Source organism: Helobdella robusta (genome assembly GCF_000326865.2).
Source record: "Helobdella robusta unplaced genomic scaffold HELROscaffold_75, whole genome shotgun sequence".
Lineage (NCBI taxonomy): Eukaryota > Metazoa > Annelida > Clitellata > Rhynchobdellida > Glossiphoniidae > Helobdella > Helobdella robusta.
This window is the reverse complement of record NW_008705426.1, coordinates 90,406-111,311: the sequence shown is the minus strand read 5'-3', so window position 1 is coordinate 111,311 and position 20,906 is coordinate 90,406. Positions and strand designations below refer to the sequence as shown.

Below are 20,906 nucleotides of genomic sequence, written 5' to 3'. Positions count from 1 at the left end.
CCAATATTGTCATCATCATCATCGCCTTCAATAACTTCAGTCTTTCCGATAACCATATCAAAAAATGGATTCGTGATCAGAGCGAACAGTGCGTCATTACATTTGAAACCATGTTTCATAGCGCGTTCATCCTCATCTTCTTCATCATCCTCATCAAGATCATCGCCACCACCCTCATCATCATCATCACCATCAATTCTTGCTCGAGTCAAAAAACCGCTACAGTTATTAATCCCGTTCCTGTTGTTCCTGTCTTACTACGTTGCTTGCCTGATGTACGACTACAGCCGAACGACAACGCTGACCATCCTTTTAATGCTGATCATCGCTGGCGCTGCCTTCAAAATCATCATCTACTGGCGCAGATGTTATCGCAAAAAGAAGAAAAAACGGAAAGAAGATATTGGGAAGGATGATAATAATGAAAAAACAGCTGAGGATGGCACCGAAAATAATAATTCGCATAAAAATGTTGATAACTTGAATGAACTCAATGGAAACGCTTCAAATTCAAAATATTCTCAAAAATGTAATAAGACGTCGTTAAAGATTGTCGTTTGTTTCCTTCTATGGATGGCGATTCTTAATTTCTTAGTACTGCACGCTGTCGTTGATGTCGCGAGGTTGAGATGTGTCGCCACGGCTGGTGTCGTCCTGCTGCTGGCTACTCTTACGTCATCAAGTCTTCAGCAGGTGGGAGTGAATGAATGAATGAGTGTGTGAGTGAATAAATAAATGAACGAATTTTTCTCTCCATTCAGATATCTTGGACTCTGGTGAGCGTAATGATATTCGTGCAGATGACATTAACTGCGCTGGTCTTACAAACGCCAGCTGGTTACGACGTATTCAAGTTCATCTTCGAACAAGTCGGTAAACTATCTTTGCAGTACCCGGCTTACGGAGCCTCCGCTGTCTATTCCGACCCCTGGTTCCTCCTACATCCCAATGCTATGTTTGTTAGTCTCTATAGTTTCTACTCTTCTTTGTTGGGTGTCTCTACTTGTTGTTCAGCGCTGCTAGGTGTCTACACTTGTGATTCGGCGATATTTTCATTGATTTTTTTCTACGTTTGTACAGTTTTTTGAGTAAATTTTTTATCGCCATTATATTCGCCAATCACAGCACCACCATCATCGTCGTCATCATCAGCACCACCATCATCATCATCAACAGGTCACAAGCTGCGTTACAACGATCGGCTGCTTAATCTCAATACTGAAGAACATCTTGCAAAACGTTCTTTTTTTTCATAACTACCTTACTAGTTATTTATTAATTATAATACCATAATAATAATAATTATTATTATTTTTATAATTATAACTTTTAGTTTGCCTTCTTCCGAACGTTTTACTATAAACTGAGAGACGTAAGTGATGCTGCCCTCCTCATGCTCATCTGTGTGGTCTACGCGTTCGGATCTTATTACGGGCTCATATTTTCTCTGTCTTTCGGAGTAATTATAATGATAATTATATTTATTATAACAATAATTATAATTATGAACTATATTATTGACAACATTCCCAGGTTGAACTGCATAACATGATAACGGGTCTGGTCTCTCTCTTCCCATCCTGCCTCCTCGTCTCAATCATCATCTTTCCACCGCTCAATAATTTTCCTTTTCGACAACATCATCGACATCAAAAAGATCAGCGACAGTGCAAGCAAAACATTCTCAGACCTCCCGAAGAAATGAATGGTGAAGCATTAAAAAAGTTGAAACGCAACAACATCTTCGAGGACGCTGCGAACGGTGCGGTCATCACTTTCAGCATCGTCTGGATGTCCATGGCATTCTTCCTGGCATGGTGTTCCATCTACGCCTTCATCGATAGCACTGTCCAATGGCTGGCCGCGAGAGTTGGATGGAAAGTTGGTTTGCAAGTATGCATAATTTTTTGTTGGTTGTTTAAGTTGAAGTTGTTGATAATCAAATTTCAAAAAATTACGTCAATAAATTCATTGTAAAACAACATATTTAGAAGGTGTTCAGTTGCTTGTTTCAGCCAATAGCGTTCATGGTCGGCGTGACTTGGTCTCAAGCACCAATAACAGGACAGCTACTGGGCGAGAAATTATTTGGCTACACGCAATTGGCTGTCAAAGACTTAGGCTTTGCAACCCTTGATGGAAGATTATCAGTAAATTCAATTTATCATCTAAATTTTAGATATAAACTTTTCTAGTTTTGTCTTTCATATTCCAAACGGGGTACTAAGAAACAATTACTTTAGAAAAAAAAAAACAACAAAATAAATTTAACAGGGGGATTCTTTGACAACGGCTACCCACTTAACAATCGGATTCTGTTGTGTGTCATGGTTCGGAATGATCCACGCGGCCACAGCGATCATGTTCCCGGCGCATTTAAAACGGATGAGTTCACTAATCGTTAAGATGATCTGGATTGTTCAGCTGGCCGGCCTGTATGCAGCTTCACTTACATCAATTTTGTTGCCTGCCGAAGAAAATTGGACCATTGATAATAACTCCACCAAAGCCACCGTCTGGAAGTTTGAAACGTTTTTACCAAGAAAAGATGATATAATGACAATATTGGATTGATCAGATGATAGAAGTTGGTGTTATCAACAACTATCTTGCTGAAAATTGAACTATCTTTTGAATGTACTGATGAGTTCTCGGCAGAATTTCAAACTTTTGTCGAATATTGCATGATGTCATTTGAAAATTTATTGACTTAATTGTAAAGTTTTATGAAATATTTCATTGTTGAACTGTCTCGTTGAATTTACAAACATCAATCAGTTGAAATCAAGGATTTTATCAACTATTGGAACGTAAAATTCGTGAAATATGAATAAATTATTGAATTTTAAATGTATATGACTCATTAAAAACATAAAAACTACGTAAGACATAATGTTGTTCTAAATTTGTAATAGTAAAAATTTTGTAATTCTGTCAAACATTCACCAGAAATCGAGTCGGTAATCAAAAAATTCTGCAGAAAGTTGGCGATAATTTTTAAGTAATCGAACAAAAACGGTAATTACTTGCAGCCTAGCGCATCGCTACTTTTAAAATGTTTTGTAAAAATTTGAATAAAATCGCAAAAAATTAAATAAATAATTAATTTAATATGTTTAGATAAAAATATATAATAAAATAAAATAAAAATTTGTTTAATTGATTTGATAAACAAACATTGAGGCGACATGTTTTTTCGTTTAATTTTTTATAATTTATTCTTAATTTTATACCTGGTGATTGTGTTGATTAGGAATTTCGAATTTGCACTGGCCGATGCTCCGATCAGTGCTGATGATAATGAACGGGAAATTTTAGAAAATGACCACCTACTCCGATCTTTGCCTGCTGGGAACTCTCCGGTGGTTAACAATGCTTCAGCTGCTTTTAACTTTAACAAGTTTGTGTTTGCAATTTAAGTTAATTAAACTGTTGAATTAAATAATTTAATAATAAATTAAATAATAATTATAAATGAGAACTAACCATTTTTGTGGGGCACTTGTCCAACTTAATAAAGGCCAAGCGTCCGGTTAAATAGAGATCATTATATTATATATAAAAATAAATAGAGGCTAAAGCCTAAATGTCTTAGGAAACAATCTTTTGTAGACCACCATAAATTCAATGCTAGTTTCATTATTCATAACATCAAACTGATGATTTGTTGTTTAGTCAAAGCGAAATAGTGAATCAGTCAATGACCACACCAGTTAGCAGTACCAGCACATCTCTGCAGACCACTACCCAGCTAAATCTGCCTAACATGGGGGCAGCGGAAACAGAGAAGCACTACAGTCTCACCATTTTTTTCATTCTTCTCGTTGTTGGTTGGTTTTTTTCTTTTTTTTAAGTTGTTTCAGTGTAGGTTGTTGTTGGTGGCAGCCATTGTTTATGCTATTTTATTTGTCACCAACATTTATTCACATCACTATTTAGTTTGTAATCATAATTTTCATTATTCAGCAATAGGAGTTTTTGTGGTCCATTTATTACTGCAAACCAAATTTCATTACTTGCCCGAGAGTGTTGCCATTGTCCTTATTGGTTAGTTACCCACAATGATGATTGTGATAGTTATGATGAAGATGATGATGATGAAGATGATGATGATGATGAAGAAGATGATGATGAAGAAGATGATGATGAAGATGATGATGATGATGAAGATGATGATGATGAAGATGATGATGATGATGATGATGATGAAGAAGATGATGATGATGAAGATGATGATGATGATGATGATGAAGATGGTGGTGGTTGTGATGAAGTCAAAAAAAATTTAAAATTTTTGCAAGGAACCCTGCTTGGTATGTTGATGAAGATTCTTGAGAAATATAATGTGGCAGATTGGAAGGTGGGTAAACAACATTCATTCACTCATTCATAAGTTTTGTTCTTTTATTCATCATTCATTCCTTTATTTATTTATTCGTTTATTAACTCATTCCTTCATTCGTTTATTCATTAATTCCTTCATTCAACAGACAGAAGAAAGTTTCCCACCAACTATGTTCTTTTTGGTTCTCCTTCCACCCATCATCTTCGAATCTGGCTACAACTTGCATAAGGTGGTTCTTAATATCTCTCACTCACTCACTCACTCACTCACTCACTCACTCACTCACTCACTCACTCACTCACTCACTCACTCACTCACTCATTCATTCATTCATTCATTTATTCATTCAGTCACTTATTTATTCATTCAGTCATTCATTCGTTCATTCATTCATTTAATTATTTGTTCTTTCACTCAACTTACTCGCCAACGTCAGGGAAACTTCTTCCAGAACATCGGCACAATCTTGGTGTTCGCCATATTTGGGACGGTTCTCTCCGCTGTTGCCGTCGGGGCTGGCGTCTTTCTTCTTGGAAAGGCTGGTTGATTGATCATTTGAATGAATGAATTAATGAATGAATGATTGCATGATCGACCAGGCAGACGTTGTGTACAGACTGAGCCTTCCCCAGAGTTTCGCGTTTGGATCTTTGATATCAGCTGTCGATCCAGTGGCTACACTTGCCATATTCCATGCTATCGAAGTTGATGAGGTTATCGTTGTTGCTGTTGTTGTTGTCGGCGATGATGATGATGATCATCATCATCCTCTTCCTCTTCCCCAGGTTCTCTACATGCTGGTGTTTGGTGAGAGCGTTCTGAACGATGCTGTTTCTATTGTGCTGACCACGTGAGTGATCGTGATGATGATCTCAACAATAACAACAATAATAATAATAATAATAATCTCCTCCATCACCATCTTCATTCATCACGACGACCATCATCGAATGCAACAACAGGACCGTGATGGAATCAACGAAACCTGAAATGGCAGACATGCCAGCCCTGACGACCTTTTTCACATTCATTGGTTTGCTTGTTTGTTTGTTTGTTTGTTTGCTTGCTTGTTTGTTTGCTTGTTTGTTTGTTTGCTTGTTTGTGTGTGTGTGCGTGTGTGTACGTGTGTGTGCGTGTGCGTATTGTCGTTATTTAATTCATTGTTGTCAAATTGAATGAAGTGACATTTTCATTGTTTTCACATTATATTGATTGAACACCTGGACCTCATATTATTTTATTATTATTAATGTTGTTATTGATGTTGTTGTTATTGTTATTATTAATCACCATCATCACCACGGCGACAACAACTACAACAACCAGGCAGATTCTGCCTGATGTTCTTCGCTTCTGCCGGCATTGGAGTTCTTTTCGGTCTCATCAGCTCTTTAATATCCTTTCTCAATTAGTGGATGGATGGATGGATGGATAGACGAATGAACGAGTGAATGAATGTGTGAATTAATGAAAAAATAATTGGATGAATGGATGAATGATTAATCGGAAAAAACGAATAAAAAAATAAATTATTTAGTGACAAAATTTTCATAATTGAGTTTGATGCTTTTTTCTCCCTAACCCTTCTTTAATCTTTGTCATAATCATCATCATCATCACCGTCATCTTCATCTTCGTCGTCATCATCACTATCGTAATTATCATTATAATCACCGCAACGACAACACATCCTAAAGTTTATTGACCTCCGAAAAACTCCCTCTCTTGAGTTGGGCATGATGTTGATCTTCTCGTATGCCCCATACGGGCTGGCCGAGGGCATCCATCTCTCAGGTACCCTGCTATATCATCGTATGTTAGGTATTTGCCGACGTACGTACGTACGTACGTACACACGCACATATAAATATATACTTATATTCAATACACGTGTTCATGTTTAATGTGGGATGGCGTTCAATACTGTGCTTGTTTTATTATTATTATTATTATGACGTCATTGGCAGGAATTATGGCGATACTATTCTGTGGAATAGTGATGTCACATTACACGCACTTGAATCTGTCACCCGTCGTTCAGATAACCACACAGCTGACCTTCAGAACTGTCGCCTTCATGGCAGGTTGGCTGATTGGTCGGTTGATTGTTGGACGTGATAGATTGATTGATTGATTCATTCATTCGTTCATTCATTCATTTGTTAAGTAAACTAGCCCTGACCTACTGTTCCCCTGCAGAAACTTGCGTCTTTGCATACCTCGGCCTGGCTATCTTTAGCTTCCCACACGTCGTCAAGCCTGCTCTAATCATTTGGTGCATAGTTAGTGGTAGTGGTGGTGGTGGTGGTGATGGTATTGTTGGTGATGATGATCTTATGATGATGGTCGCACGCACGCTCACACACGCACACACACACACGCACACATATTCAGGTGTTGATTCTGCTGGGCAGGGCTATCAACATCCTTCCACTGAGTTTCCTCGTTAATTATTTCAGAGAGCACAAGATAACACCGAGAATGCAATTCATTATGTGGTTCAGTGGTCGGTTCATTCATCTATTTATTCATTCATTCATTCATTCAACCATTCACTGAATGAATGATTGATTGAATGAATGAATGATGGGCGTGAACGAGCAGGCTTGCGAGGTGCAGTGTCATTTGCATTGAGTCTGCACTTGGAACTTGATTCGGAGGCCCACCACGTCATCGTCTCCACCACTCTGATCTGCGTCCTCTTCACCATCATCATACTCGGCGGGTCCACGCTGCCTCTCATGAAGGTTGCTGGCTGGCAGCTCTTTTCTGTCCGTTCATTCATTCATTCATTCATCCGCTCATTCACTGGACCATTCAATCCTCCATCAGTACTTGGCATACGTTGATAAGAAGACGAAGAGGATGAAGAGAAGAAAATATGAACGGAGAGTCACCATGTCCAAGACTAAAGAGATGGTCAGTTGTTGCTGTTGTTGTTGTTGTTGCTTCTGACCAACCAATCAATCGACCAACCATTCAATCAACCAACCTATCGATCAACCAACCAATCATTTCCAGGGTGAGGCGATAGATTCTGAATATATGTCCGAGCTCACAGAGGAAGATATTGAAGATACCAGCGTCATCAAGCCCCATCTGAAAGGTGATTGCACGGCTGGCGGGAAGCTCTTAATGTCTGAAATTTTTATGTTGTTTTTGATTGCTGCTCATTCATTCATTCATCATTGTCATCATCTTCTTCTCCATCTTCGCCTTCTTCTTCATCTTCTTCATCATTGCTGTCAGGGTTCGCGAAGTTAGACGCCAAATATCTCATACCTTTTTTCACTAGAAGATTCACTAAACAGGTACATGCTAATCTTGTGTTCATTAATATTCATAATATTGTCCTTGAGATCATGCTAAACTGATTTGAACAACTCAGGCGGAAGATGACGTCATTAAACTAACTAATTTGCATAATTTATGCAGGAGGTGAAGGACGGTCGCAAGCAGATGAACAACCTTGTTAAGAAGTGGTACGACGAACTGAGGGAGGAGTCAGGAGGAGAGGAGGATGGAGAAGAGGATGATGATGATGGTTATGTTAATGAGAGGGACACATCAAACCACGTGATCACGAATATAGATGACGTCGATGATTCCAATTATATAAATGGAATGAATGGAGTAAAAAATAAAAACGAAGAGCAATTGGAGCTTGTTAGGACCAACAAGAAGTCATGAAGGAGGGAATTTAGTAGATTTGATTGGCTGGCTGGCTGGCTGGTGGATTTTAGCATTAATTAGTTTGTAGAATTAATATTAGAATCAATAATAATTCAAATTATTAGTGAAGTTTAATTATTAATGTTGGTGTATATCAATATTATTGATGTTAATGAGTTGATTGATTCGATTGCTCTGCTACGATCTCTTGAAATTATTTTCTGATGTTTCGATTTGTGATTATTTCATGTGCAAATATCTTGCAAGAGGCATCTGGCTACTCTTAATAACTGAAATTGCACTGTTCTATTCGGCCTTTAAAAGTGGTCGAAGTTGAATGTCAAACTTTTGGTGAATGATGAATGTGCCAGGCGAACATTCGATGTGTCGCTGATTATTATTATGATAACTATTTTGATATTGACGCTCAAATCATTTTCGCATTTGATAAATGGATTGCGTGCATGAATGAATGAAGAAACTAATGATAAGAATGAATAAAATGATTGGCTGATGGATGGATGGTCGTACACTTCCGAAAGAATGAAGAAGGAAGTTATTTTTTATAGAATGCAGAAATTGAAAGTATGACTCTGATAACATGCATTTATTGATAAGCTGCCTTTTCACATTGATGTATAGATTTGTTATTACATGTTCCCTCCTATTTTCATTTCTACATTCCATTTACCGCCGTTATTGAAATTGATTTGATGTCATATCATCGGCTTTATCAATTCTATCACTTTGCAATCATTATAAATTCAGATATCTTTGTTTCTGCTATTATTATTCTTATTTTATGATCATTATTACCACTATCAATTATTATTATTAAATGAGGTTTTTTCATCATTCCATCGTGCAAATCACAATCTCCATTCCTGTAAATAGTTTTTATCGCTTATTTGTACATATTCAAGTGTTCAAATGCTTTTTCTTCATTGAGCTGAGCAGTGTTTGAATTTGAAAAGGAATGCCAACACCATCGCCTGCAATCGTACGAACGCGCTGGGACAGGCATGACCCGCCATTGTAAATTGCTATTTTTTGTAAACCAGATGAAAACGCGAGGAAATTAAAGTTGTAAGGATCCAATTAAGTTGACCCACTGCGAAACAATTCAGAAAGTTTATTGAAGTATTAATATGGTTTTTCAGCAACTTCTATCGCCATCGATCACAGTTGCAAGTAAGTGCTGAATAAAGTTTTTTGGATGGATTGTTGAAAATGTGTATGGAGAAAGAAACGAGAAGTTGTTTGTAATAAAATTTATAGAGAGTAAATGTGTGGTGCCTTCTTTATATGAATAGAATATAGTTAATTAGATTGTGCTCTGTTTTCAAATGACTTCCTGATATCAATATATTGATATTTAGTAGTTTTTATTTTTCAGTTTAGAACGTGGATCCTCGGTTTAAAGCCATATGGAGAGGCAAATCTGTATCAGTCAACCTCAAAAATGGAGGAGTGCTGGGCTGGGCCCGGAGGTTATTTATTTTTGAAAATTTAAGAGAAGCAATCTCATTCTTTAATTTATTTTCAATTTATTTTATCCTGAACTAATCATAATCACACCGTAATGTAATGCGTGCTGTAGTCAATTCAATTTATTTTATCCTGAACTAATCATAATCACACCGTAATGTAATGCGTGCTGTAGTCAATTGTTATGATGTGTGGTCAAATTCTGTTCTGAAAATTAATATAGATACAATTTTGAGAGATGAATACAAAAACACAAAACCATCACATGCAAATGCGGGTGCGAGTACCTAACGAAGAAGACCTTCATGCAAAATACTATTTTATTTCCTATCAAAATCTATTCATCCACAGTGACGCAACGTAATGTAATGTAATAAATAAATGGATCTTGCTAATGATAATGTTTCGTTTAATTTTGGCAGCCCTTGTAAATATTACAGAAAACAAGCAGTATTCAATGTATGTATAAAGTACATATATAATAATAGGTACCTATATATTCATATACACATGCATTATATATTTTGGTATATAATATATATAGAAAATATAGAAAAGCCAAAAAATGATATGACGATTGTTGTGAATGTATGAGAACGCAATTATTTCTTGTTGCAGGTATGTTTGTACAAGTAACGCGACATTATACGCACGTACGCACGCAAGGTAATAGAGATGCACCGAATAGTGAATTTGGCCAAAGTCCGACTCTGCTCGGCCGAAGTAATACTAAAAATTCAAAATTAAAAAAAAAATTTTTTTTTTAATGAAAAACAAGTTATTGAAGAAAAAAGCGATAGGCGGTTCATCTTTAATCCAAGAATTCTTTATCGATATTCTATTGAACGTCTCGTTCAGATGCAAATGTTTAACGACAGCTGTGACGGCCAAAATTAAATTCCAGTTAATAATATTCAATAATTACTGTTCTGGAACCCAAAGATGTAATAAATTAAACGGAAATTGCACTATTTAGGCCTCGCCTCTCTAGTACGTACATACGCAGGCGTGCGCGCGAGCGATTCATTAAATATTATGTTCTAAAGAATACGAAAAATAAAAATGACGACAATACTAACACTAACACCACAATTACACGAAACTCAATATGCATGCACGCTACACTAAGATTAGGTTGTTATATCAGTAGACTAGGAATGAATGAGTGGATGGATGGATGAATGATGAATGGAAGGGTGAATTAATAAGTTAATAGACAAATGAGTGAACGAACGTTTTATTTTAACCCTTATCTATAATGAACATATATTACGTAGTTTGTACCTCGTACTCATCACAATCATCGTTTACAACCACACAACAAAAATTAATAACTCGCATGATGTCATCAACTGCAGCATAAAGATGCAAATGAGAATGAGTAAAACTGAAAATAAATTTACAAATTAATATAAAAAAAAATGAAAATCTTGGAGAGATACAGCATCAATGGAATGAAAAACGTTAAAAATTGTCGCCTGGCACCAGCTCGCTTAACTAAGATCACCCATTTAATGGTGAAATAATCTCGCCGACTGAAGCACGTCTATCATAAACTGCCACGTCATTGTTTAAGCACAACATGAGCATGCAGCAATTAAAATCAATCAAAATAATTTTTATTATTGCATTGACTATTTCATATCATTATGTCGAAATCATATTAAAATTGTAACAAAAAACAGCCAAAAATGTAAAGATTGTGTCATGATTGTATGGTCTGAAAGACTACAGAACAAACTTGCATAAATACATACATAGCATACATACAAACAAGCATATATCCATTCATAAATTCATACAGACGTACTTACATACATAAATATATCATTTCATATACATACATACCTACATGCGGAATAAACTAAATGATATGTAACATGTACCAAAAATGAAATATAAATACCAAATCCATTTGATGTATGAAACTAGGTGTGTATGTATGTATTTATTATTATATGTGTGTGTGTGTGTGTGTGTTTGTATGTTTGTATTGTACAAAACCAAGAACGAAGATTTTTCAATGTTAAGACTGTTCAAGTAATAGTGAAGAACGTAAAATTATATCCAAACACAAACAAATAAGAGAATGACTAAATGAAAGAGTGAATGAATAAATGAATGAATGAATGAATGAAAAAAATGTACAATGAAAATACTAGCAGTGTTAATATGGAATAATAAATAAATAATATATAAATTTAAAAAAAATTAAAAGCTATCCCTACAAAAATCACATTATCGTCGTCGTTGCCAGCATCCACACTCATATATATTTTTCGTCATTTGTAAGAAAAAAAGCTGGTGACCCGAAGCAGGGCTGATTGGGCCGCCATAACAGAAAATACAAAAAAGAAAATCAGACATATTCTGTTCGTGTAATCAAATTTAACTAAAAATACTTTCAAACCTAAGAAATATTTTTGAATACTAATTAATTAAGACCAGAGCTATAATAATTACAAAGATGAAAAATAATCGATAATTAATAAAGGAGCAATAAGTTTTTTTAAATTAGTTAAGGTGGATGACGATGAACATAAATATTCTCTCAGTTTAATATAAGCAACCCCTGACCCTAACCCTGCCGAAGACCAATAAGAATCATCGTACTATCATTGCTAAGAGTCTCAGGGCCACTCAAATCTGAGTTAGCTCAGGCAAATCCAGTAGGAATCAATGGACCATCATAGCGAGGAACCTCTCGGCCAATTGGTGGACGTCTGGATCAGAATCATCCCACAGTTTGTTGATTGGATCGAGCAGTTCGGCAGGATTCGACTTTATTTCAGGAAGAGAAGCTGGAAAATGTTATGATAACGATGATTATGATGATAACTATAAATCATTCAATCACTCATTCATTCGTCCACTCACTCACTCACTCACCAATCCTCCTAAAATTAGTGTGAAGTACTCTGCAGAGAGTTATCCGGACATTAACAATTGGATCGGCGTGCATTCGAAGCAGGGAGGTGAGCAACGAGGTGGGAATGAATAACTTCTGCAGGGTGTTCAGGTCGGGACAGGTTGATAGGAGGTGGTGGCAGACCGTTATGAAGCTGTGTGTGTGCGTGCGTGCGTGCGTGTGTGAGTGAGTGTCTGTTTGTGGGTTGTGGTGAATGAACGAGTGAAGAATGGACTGCAAAGTTTGACATACTGAATTAATCCTTAATCTATTAACAAATTAACGAATGATTGACTGAATAAGTGAACGATCGAACAAACAAACGAATGAATGAATACATCAGCGGCAAAAGAAGCAGAATACACCGTAAACAACAACCTCTGTCTATTTCTGTGGTTTGAATGATTGGCAAACTTCTGAATGATGTCCTCAACCATTCTCTGGTACAACAATCTAAAATGTCGTTGTTGTCGTTGTTGCTGTTGTTGATGAGATGTTGATGAATTGACATCAACGTTGTCCAGCAAGTTTTGCGATTGGCGATGGTCATTTAAATGATTGCTACCGAGCCGATGATTACCTGATGTCCCATCGCCACTGTGATCGTCAATTAGTTTTGTCGTCGTTCTTGCTGCTGTGACGTCAAATTTCATAGTAGAAACATCATGACAAGCAGTTATTGTGTTCGGCGTTGATGCTTCGTTTGAGGCATCTTCAACAACTTTGTCGACATGGTCTGACGATGGAATGACGTCCGAAGGTTCAACTAACTTTAAACCATCACCTCTGCATGGGACGGTCTCTCTTGTTGATGCACTTGTCGTCGGTGAGGTTGGTGCTGTTGTGGATGATGTTTCGAACGTTGTTTCTAATCCTAAAGAGGCTGGAGATGTCACTGGTGATGTGGTTGGTTGTGTGACCAACGTTTCTGATGTTGCAGTTGAGTTACTTCTAATGAACATCAGCAATATTATCTTGCTGATCTGTTGGATTTTGTTGTTGTTGTTGTTAAATGAAATAATTTATTATCAATCATTATAACTATCACTGTGCCACCACCGTCATCGTCAGCATCACGACGAACTGACCAATAGGATTGCAGCCTTCCTAACAAGAGCCACCTGGTCCGCCAATAGGATGTACACAAACTGCACAACAAGCGTGTACAACTCATCCTCATCGTCTTCGTCATCAACATCATTTTTGTTGTTGTTGCTGCTGCTGTTGCAGCCGCGACCGTCACTCATGATATCAAGGAATTTTTCCAGTTCCCTGATAGACCGCATGTATGTATATAATTAGGAAATCTTATATCATCACCAAGATTTTCATCATCATCCTCACCTGACGACGGCTTCTCTCATTCTCCAGTTCCTTCCATTGTTCTCCTCGCAAACAATTCGAGGCAGCTTCAACAAATACTTTCTTCTGTAATCTGCCGGAATCAGCTGATTGATTGATTGAACTATGAATGAACAAATGAATGGATGAGGAGAGGATAAAGGACCCAAGCAATCAGCGACAAAACAAACTAATGACCAACAGACCTTGACAAAATCGAAAAAATGTTCAATGACCCCGGCCTTGACCTCATCCACGTCGCAGCAGAAATCGTCGAAAACAGTCACGAGATCTCTCATGATGACGTCATCGCCGAGTATTTGGGCCATCTCGTGCAGGGAATGAGCCAGCGTTCGACGAACTTTCACCTAAATAAAATGATTTATCAATTTTGATTGGCTGGTCTATTTATTGGTTGAATGAGTAGTTAAATTCGATTGGCTGTTTGTTTGTTTTGTTGAGCGATTGAATGGTTAAATTTAGTTGGATGGTTTGTAGGTCTAATTACACACACACACACACACACACACACACACACAAACACACACACACACACACAAACACACACACACACACACAAACACACACACACACACACACACATGCAATAACGTAAAAGCAACTCGGCGTTTGGCAGAGCTGCGTTATAAAGAGGAAGACAAAACAGAATCATAAACATCCAACTCATTAACCGACCTGCGAGCTAGACAACATAGATATATAAACGTCCTTAAGGGCATACCAGTTGACCTTGGTCAACGTCAAGGTCACAGCAGGAAAGGAGAATGCGCAGTTAAGTTGGATTTCTGAATCGTAGAGCTGAGAGAGGACAGGATCGGACATGTCCACGAAGGCATCCAACAACTTCTTCGGTACGGGACTCTGAATAATTAAACAACATGATTCAACGAACGAACGAACGAACGAAATTTTTTGCTCCTCATAAATTAATGATTAGCTATAAGAAGGCCGGATGATCATAAAAATTTATAAAGAGATTTATCCAGCACGGTCGCCTTAACATAAATATGTAATAATTTTTTAGTTTTTAATAAAATAATTTAAGATTTCGTAAAATTGTCATAAATAATCCATGACAGGCGTGTTGTCGGCATCAAACAAACTCAATTGTCAGCAAAACACGTATCAGTTGTTAGTAGAGATTGTTTCCGGTTTTCATAATTGTATTTTATGAATTATTTAATAATAATTAGTAAACAAAAAATATAGAGTTAATAAAAATTCGTAGTCAGAGAGATGAAGAGAAAACTCAGATGAATTCAACATTAAGACGACAGTTTCCGATTTCATTGCAGGTTGTTGGTCCTTCATGATGAACGTGCGAGAACATGATGTTTGCCTTTGATTGGTTGGACATGAGATTGTTTTTTGTCATCGAGATAGCAATTTCTTTTTGAAATAATTTTGAAACGCACGTCGGCCACCTGCTGGTCAACTGCCCACAAACGAAAATCACATTGAGCTTTAAAAAGTTCAAATTTTGTCATATTGAATAACGGTGGACTGTGGCCATGAAGTTTAGATCCAGTTGCGGTGCTGGTCGTTCTCTGCATTAGAAGGTCCAGTGGCTTCGTAGCTGTACGGCGAGATGACGACCGACCAAACTGAGTTGCAGTACGTCGTCAAGAAACTGCAGAGAGAGTTGTACGGTAGGTAAGTTTAAATAGCTGCTCAATTTGGCTGGCCTATTTCTCGATTGATTGGCCCTGACTGCTCCATCTTGAAAGTCTCCATCTTGAAAGTTCATTTATATTTAACAAAAAATTACTTGGAAAAAAAAACACCACACACCATTTTAATGTCGCAAGTTTTTGGTTTCCTCTTTTCATTATTTGGTCCGCCCATCCCGCCGGTCCCCGATGACGTCACATAGACCATCGTCTGCCTGCTCCATCTGTTTCCACCGGCTTTCAACGTTCGACACGTGACCGGAGATAGCGGTCTCAAGGTCATTCCCTCGTTTGGCAAGGTCAAGTTGGATTTCTGAGAATTACGATTGGTGGATATGTGATTTGTGATTAAATGGAATGGTCGAGTCAAGACAACATCGTGTCAATAATGTCAAAAACTGCAGTCCCATCATTCAATAACCACACGCCCGCCCGTGAACAGCAACAAAGAGCAGCCAACCAACATTAAACTCATCGACAGTTTCAAGTTGGGGACCATCCCCACCGACAACCATCAGTTCATCTTCATCATCCTCATCATCCTCATCTTTCCCGCTAGCGGCAGATTCATCATCATTCAGGTTAACTCTTGTAGGTCGTGTTCGAATGCGATGGTGGGTTGTGCCAAAGTGGATGGCAGTTTCGTACGAGGGCGCGTCCGCTTCCTCCACGCTCGCTGCATCTAGCACCAACAAGATGGGCGCCGATCTTAAGAGGATCTTTTTGCCGCCGCTGCTGCTGCTGCCGCTGCTTCTGTTGACGCCCTCGATGGTGTCGTTGTTGATGTCGCTTCTCGGTGCAATGTTATCCAGTGTCATATTTTCTAAGCCTTCAACGTTCGATGATTCGATGTTGATGGTTTTGTTGTTGTCGCTGTACGTAGTTGTTGAGGTTACTTCTTCGTCAGTTGTTGTTGAGGTATCATTAGTTGTTTTTGTTGTTGGCGTTGTTTCAGCATTTGAATCACCGGCATGTACGTAGTTATAAAGAGATGCAGGTGGCGGTGGGTTTGTTGTTGTTGATTCAAGACGTGTTGCATCTACATTGCTGCTGCTGCTGCTAATGTCGGTCCGTTTGGTGCTGCTGTTGTTCTCTATTTGGCTCTGAAGCAGTTCACTGGCTGTGTTATCAATTTTAAACGAAGCATCGAAGTTGTCGTGGAGGATGTGCTCTACTGGAGGGTTGCAATTATCTGGGACGAAAATTTTATTTGCTGGAGAGTTATTTGATGACGATGACGTTGTTGTTAGCGATGGCGATGGGGGCGCTGATGACAGCGCCGAACTGTTACCTTCTACAACTTCGTGACCTTGAAAATGTTGAGCGACGATTGGAGATGTTACTGTGCATTGAGACGAAGTCGCTGGCTGCTTTGAAACACTCGTTGAATGCTGCTGCTGCTGCTGAAGGGAAGAACTTTCCTCTGCTAAATGTTGGATGGGTCGGTAAACATGGAAAGCCGAATGTCTAACCGAGACATCATCATCATCATCACCATCACCTCTATTATTATTATTATTATTATTAATGTTATTGTCATTATAATCATCATTACGGTTATCATTAAAACTATTATTGCTGCTGCTGATGGGGTGACCTAGCATGGCTGCAATGAAATCATTCAAGCCAAACTCGGTATCGTCACCACTTTGACCATTATTATAATTGTTGTTACTGTTGTTGTTGTTACTGTTGCTACTGTTGTTGTTGTTATTAGTGTAGCTGTCGTTTTCACTGCCACGTGAAGATGCGTTTATTGGGATTTGATCAGGTAAGTTGTCAGCCTTATTGCAATAAACCGACGATGATGACGATGACGACGATGATGATGATGATGAAGGTGTCACGGAGGTATTAGTAGCAGTAGTATTATCGTAAATATTACTGATTATTATATTATCATTTTGATTACTGCAGTCTTTATTATCATCATCATTATTGCTATTTTTATTATTGTTGTTATTATTATTATTATTATTATTACTTCTGACGTCATCGTCGTCATCATATTTGAAGCTTAGATTAACTTCCCCATTGACGGCATCGTCATTCAGTGAACTTAATGCATTGCACATCATCTGCTGCTGCTGCTCCTCACCACCTTTCTCATCTTCCTTATTATTATTATTGTTATTATTGTTGTTATTGTTGTTGTTGTTATAAGTGTTAGCACAAACATGCATAAAGCCATCATTCTCAACACTGATGATGTCAGTATGATCATCACCATCACCACCATCAACATCATTATCATCAACACCATCGTCGTCGTCGTCGTCGTCGTCGCTTTTAAAATATTTGCATCGTTTCACTATCGCATTGAAGGAACTGACTATTGTGGTTGTGGTTGTTGCTGCTGCTGCTGTTGCTGCTGCTGCTGACGATGATGACGTCATAATCAAAGAAGAAATATTAATAGGCGACGTTGATGAGTTTGTGGTGAATGTTGTCACCATGTTGGCCGTGTTCGTTGCAGATGTTGATGACAATGTTGTTGATGATGATGACACATCGACAAACTCATCGTGTTGGAAAGTAGAAATGAATTCTCCAATCACTTGGTATGCTGACAGACGCACCTGTTCATCACAAGTTGTCCTTCATGCATACGTTACCATCTTCATCATCGTCATCCTCACCATCTTCATCACCTTCGTTCCCACCATCATCATCATCAACAACATCAGCACCCACCCATCTCGATTGATCTTCCAGAAGTTTCATGAACAGATCCGCCATGACAGTCCATCTGACATTTTGATTGACAGCAGAGGCCACGCCTACAAACGAAGTAACACACGCTTTCCTCACACCCCACACGTTGTCGTCACAGAGAGAGATGAACTTGTCGAGCTGCGGGGAGATGTGGAGGTCGGTTGGAGAGGAGTGGAGAGATTGAAGAGTTATATTTGCAGAATGCATGACGGTAGTTATGAACGGATGAATTAATCAACCAACCGACCAAATAACCAACCGACCGACCAACCAACCGACCAACCAACCAACCGACCGACCAACCGACCAACCAACCAATCAACCAACCGACCAACCAACCGACCAACCAACCAACCGACCGACCAACCAGTGACGTCTCAACAACCTCTGCTCGCACCAGTTTGCACAGATCTCCAAATCCACTGGCACAGGCCTTTCGAACGTCAATTACAACATTGAATTATTATCACTGAACATTATTTTATAATATCGAATAATAGTAACAACAACAACAACAACAACAACAATAATAAACACAGACCCTCCTAACGAGGAAGGAAGGATCGCCGCACAAATGGATGAATAAAGGAAGCACACTGCATAAGATGTCCTCATTCATGTACCCTGCTAAGCCGATCAACAACTGTTTCCGTGAGTGAGAGATGGATGAATGAATGGTCATTCATTCATCTAACTCGCAAGTGGGCAAACTGCAATTCACCCATCCACTTACCCACCCATCCATCCATCCATCCATCTAAACGAACAAACTCACAAAAATTCCATCGGACCTCAATTCATCCTCATTGTCACAAGATGTCGTCTCCATGACAACAGATAACAACGTCTTCTCCACTAAACCTTGCATGTTTGTGCGCATGTGTTAGTGCGTGTGTGTGTGTGTGTGCGTGTTAAAAAAAGTTGGTTATCTCATTGTACCGAACCCTAAAGGGGAACCTTTGACATTAAGCATAAGTGAGGAAAATAGTGTACAAATCATTTGACAAAACGAATGGCTAATAAGAAAACCATACAATGATTAATTACGTGATGATATACGGTGCATTGATTGATTGATTGATTGATTGATTGATTGATTGATTGATTGATTAACTGACTGACTGATTGAAATGTAATTATTATTAAGTCAAACAACAATGAATGGCTAATGAACAACATCAACGAACTGTTAGGTATGGATTTAATCTTTAATAAATTGAACACTGATTCATAACATGCTCTTCTTACCTAATGAATGAATGAATGAATGAATGAATGAATGAATAAATGAATGAATGGTTGAACGAATGAGTGAATGAGTGAACGAACAAGCAAATGAATGATTGATCGACTGAATGAATGAACGAACGAACGAACGAAAAACACAACATCATAATAACAATAATCTACTTGTGAACTACTGTCAGACATAGATTTATAGATGACGTCATAGAAGTCGGAGGTAATAAACCGACCCAATTTCGACTGACCTGAAAAATGTGACCCAATTTCGTACAACTTCTCTGCAATCAGTATCTTCACTGAAATTGCTGTATTTACATTAGTAAACATACATTGTTGACTAATATTTGCCATCAATCCGTCTATTCATTTATTTATTTATTTGTCAATTCATTCATTTATTCATTCATTCATTAATTCATTCACTCATTTATTCACCCATTAATTCACTCATTAATTCATTCATTCATTCAGTATGCACGCTGAATGAAGCAAATTTGAAGAAAATTTCCCACATATAAAAACACAAGCCCACCACACCACAACACAAGACAACACAATGACACTTGACATCATTTGAATGAAACTAGTGAAACGTGATCATGAAATATTTGTGTTGTTTAATCAAATTTTCAACATTTCATTATTATTTTATGCTACTGCTATTATTTCATCATCCAGGTGGGTACCCTGATCTTTCTGGAGCATGTCAATGACAGCGAACAACTTCTTCACATCCTGTCTGCATAGGCTCTTCAAGTTTGACAAGATGAAATTTACTGCCATATGTCTGAAATAAGTTGATGAATAAATAATTTCACAATAAATAGTCAAATTAATTATTATTAACTAATTGATTAGATAATTGTCACAAAAAATGCATAAATGGTTTAATAAATCCACCTCTATTCAGGTTAACATTAAAGTTATAATTTAATTATCAAGGTAGAGCAAGTCTGCAAGTCTCTAATAAGAAACTGTAGCTTTATTTATTTATTCTATATCAAAAATAATTTAAGTTGAGTGCTGTGCAAACATCATCCTCCTCATTGACCATTTAAAAATAAATTTAATTATTTACTAGTTATACTTTTTATTTTTTAAAAAACTTTTTTAAATATTTAAAAATACCACTACCTTTGGTGCACTTGGGCATGTGCAGCATAAGCAAATAACTGATCTATGTCGTTTAATTTTTTAACTTCTTCAAAATTATCAAACAAATTGTCTTTCTTTGAAGCCATTTTGGTAATTTTCAATCAAACAAAACTAAAATTAATTTTATTTTATTTGCAAATAAAATTGCAATTCCAAAAACAATACTTGTAATTTTATCATCCTGTCATGACGCAAAATAAAAGTGACTAATAAAAATTGCAAAAAAATTGTTATTTATGCCATTTTACTTGAAAAGAAAATTTTCAAGCGAAAATTTGGAATTAATTGCAAATTTGAATCTCATCGAAAAACATGAGCGATAAAATATTTTATTATAAATCCATAG

The 20,906-nt window shown here is 37.4% G+C and overlaps 2 protein-coding genes across 2 annotated transcripts; one reads left to right on the top strand and one right to left on the bottom strand.

Moving 5' to 3' along the window:
* Positions 1-3,766: 3,766 nt before the first annotated feature.
* HELRODRAFT_157990 (hypothetical protein) lies at positions 3,767-4,892 on the top strand (the record flags this gene model as incomplete). Its single annotated transcript, XM_009031506.1, has 5 exons — positions 3,767-3,830; positions 3,967-4,047; positions 4,302-4,360; positions 4,491-4,574; positions 4,782-4,892. 5 exons carry the CDS (start codon positions 3,767-3,769, stop codon positions 4,890-4,892), a joined length of 399 nt encoding a protein of 132 aa, XP_009029754.1.
* A 6,590-nt stretch (positions 4,893-11,482) lies between these two features.
* Positions 11,483-20,646, bottom strand: HELRODRAFT_194371 (hypothetical protein; the record flags this gene model as incomplete). The annotated part of the gene is made up of 17 exons (XM_009031505.1): positions 11,483-12,306; positions 12,395-12,567; positions 12,792-13,396; positions 13,502-13,685; positions 13,758-13,861; positions 13,961-14,122; positions 14,451-14,636; positions 15,200-15,322; positions 15,567-15,758; positions 15,910-18,024; positions 18,140-18,298; positions 18,546-18,593; positions 18,702-18,803; positions 18,936-19,021; positions 19,651-19,710; positions 20,092-20,192; positions 20,540-20,646. 17 exons carry the CDS (start codon positions 20,644-20,646, stop codon positions 12,182-12,184), a joined length of 4,632 nt encoding a protein of 1,543 aa, XP_009029753.1. The 3' UTR covers positions 11,483-12,181.
* Positions 20,647-20,906: the final 260 nt, after the last annotated feature.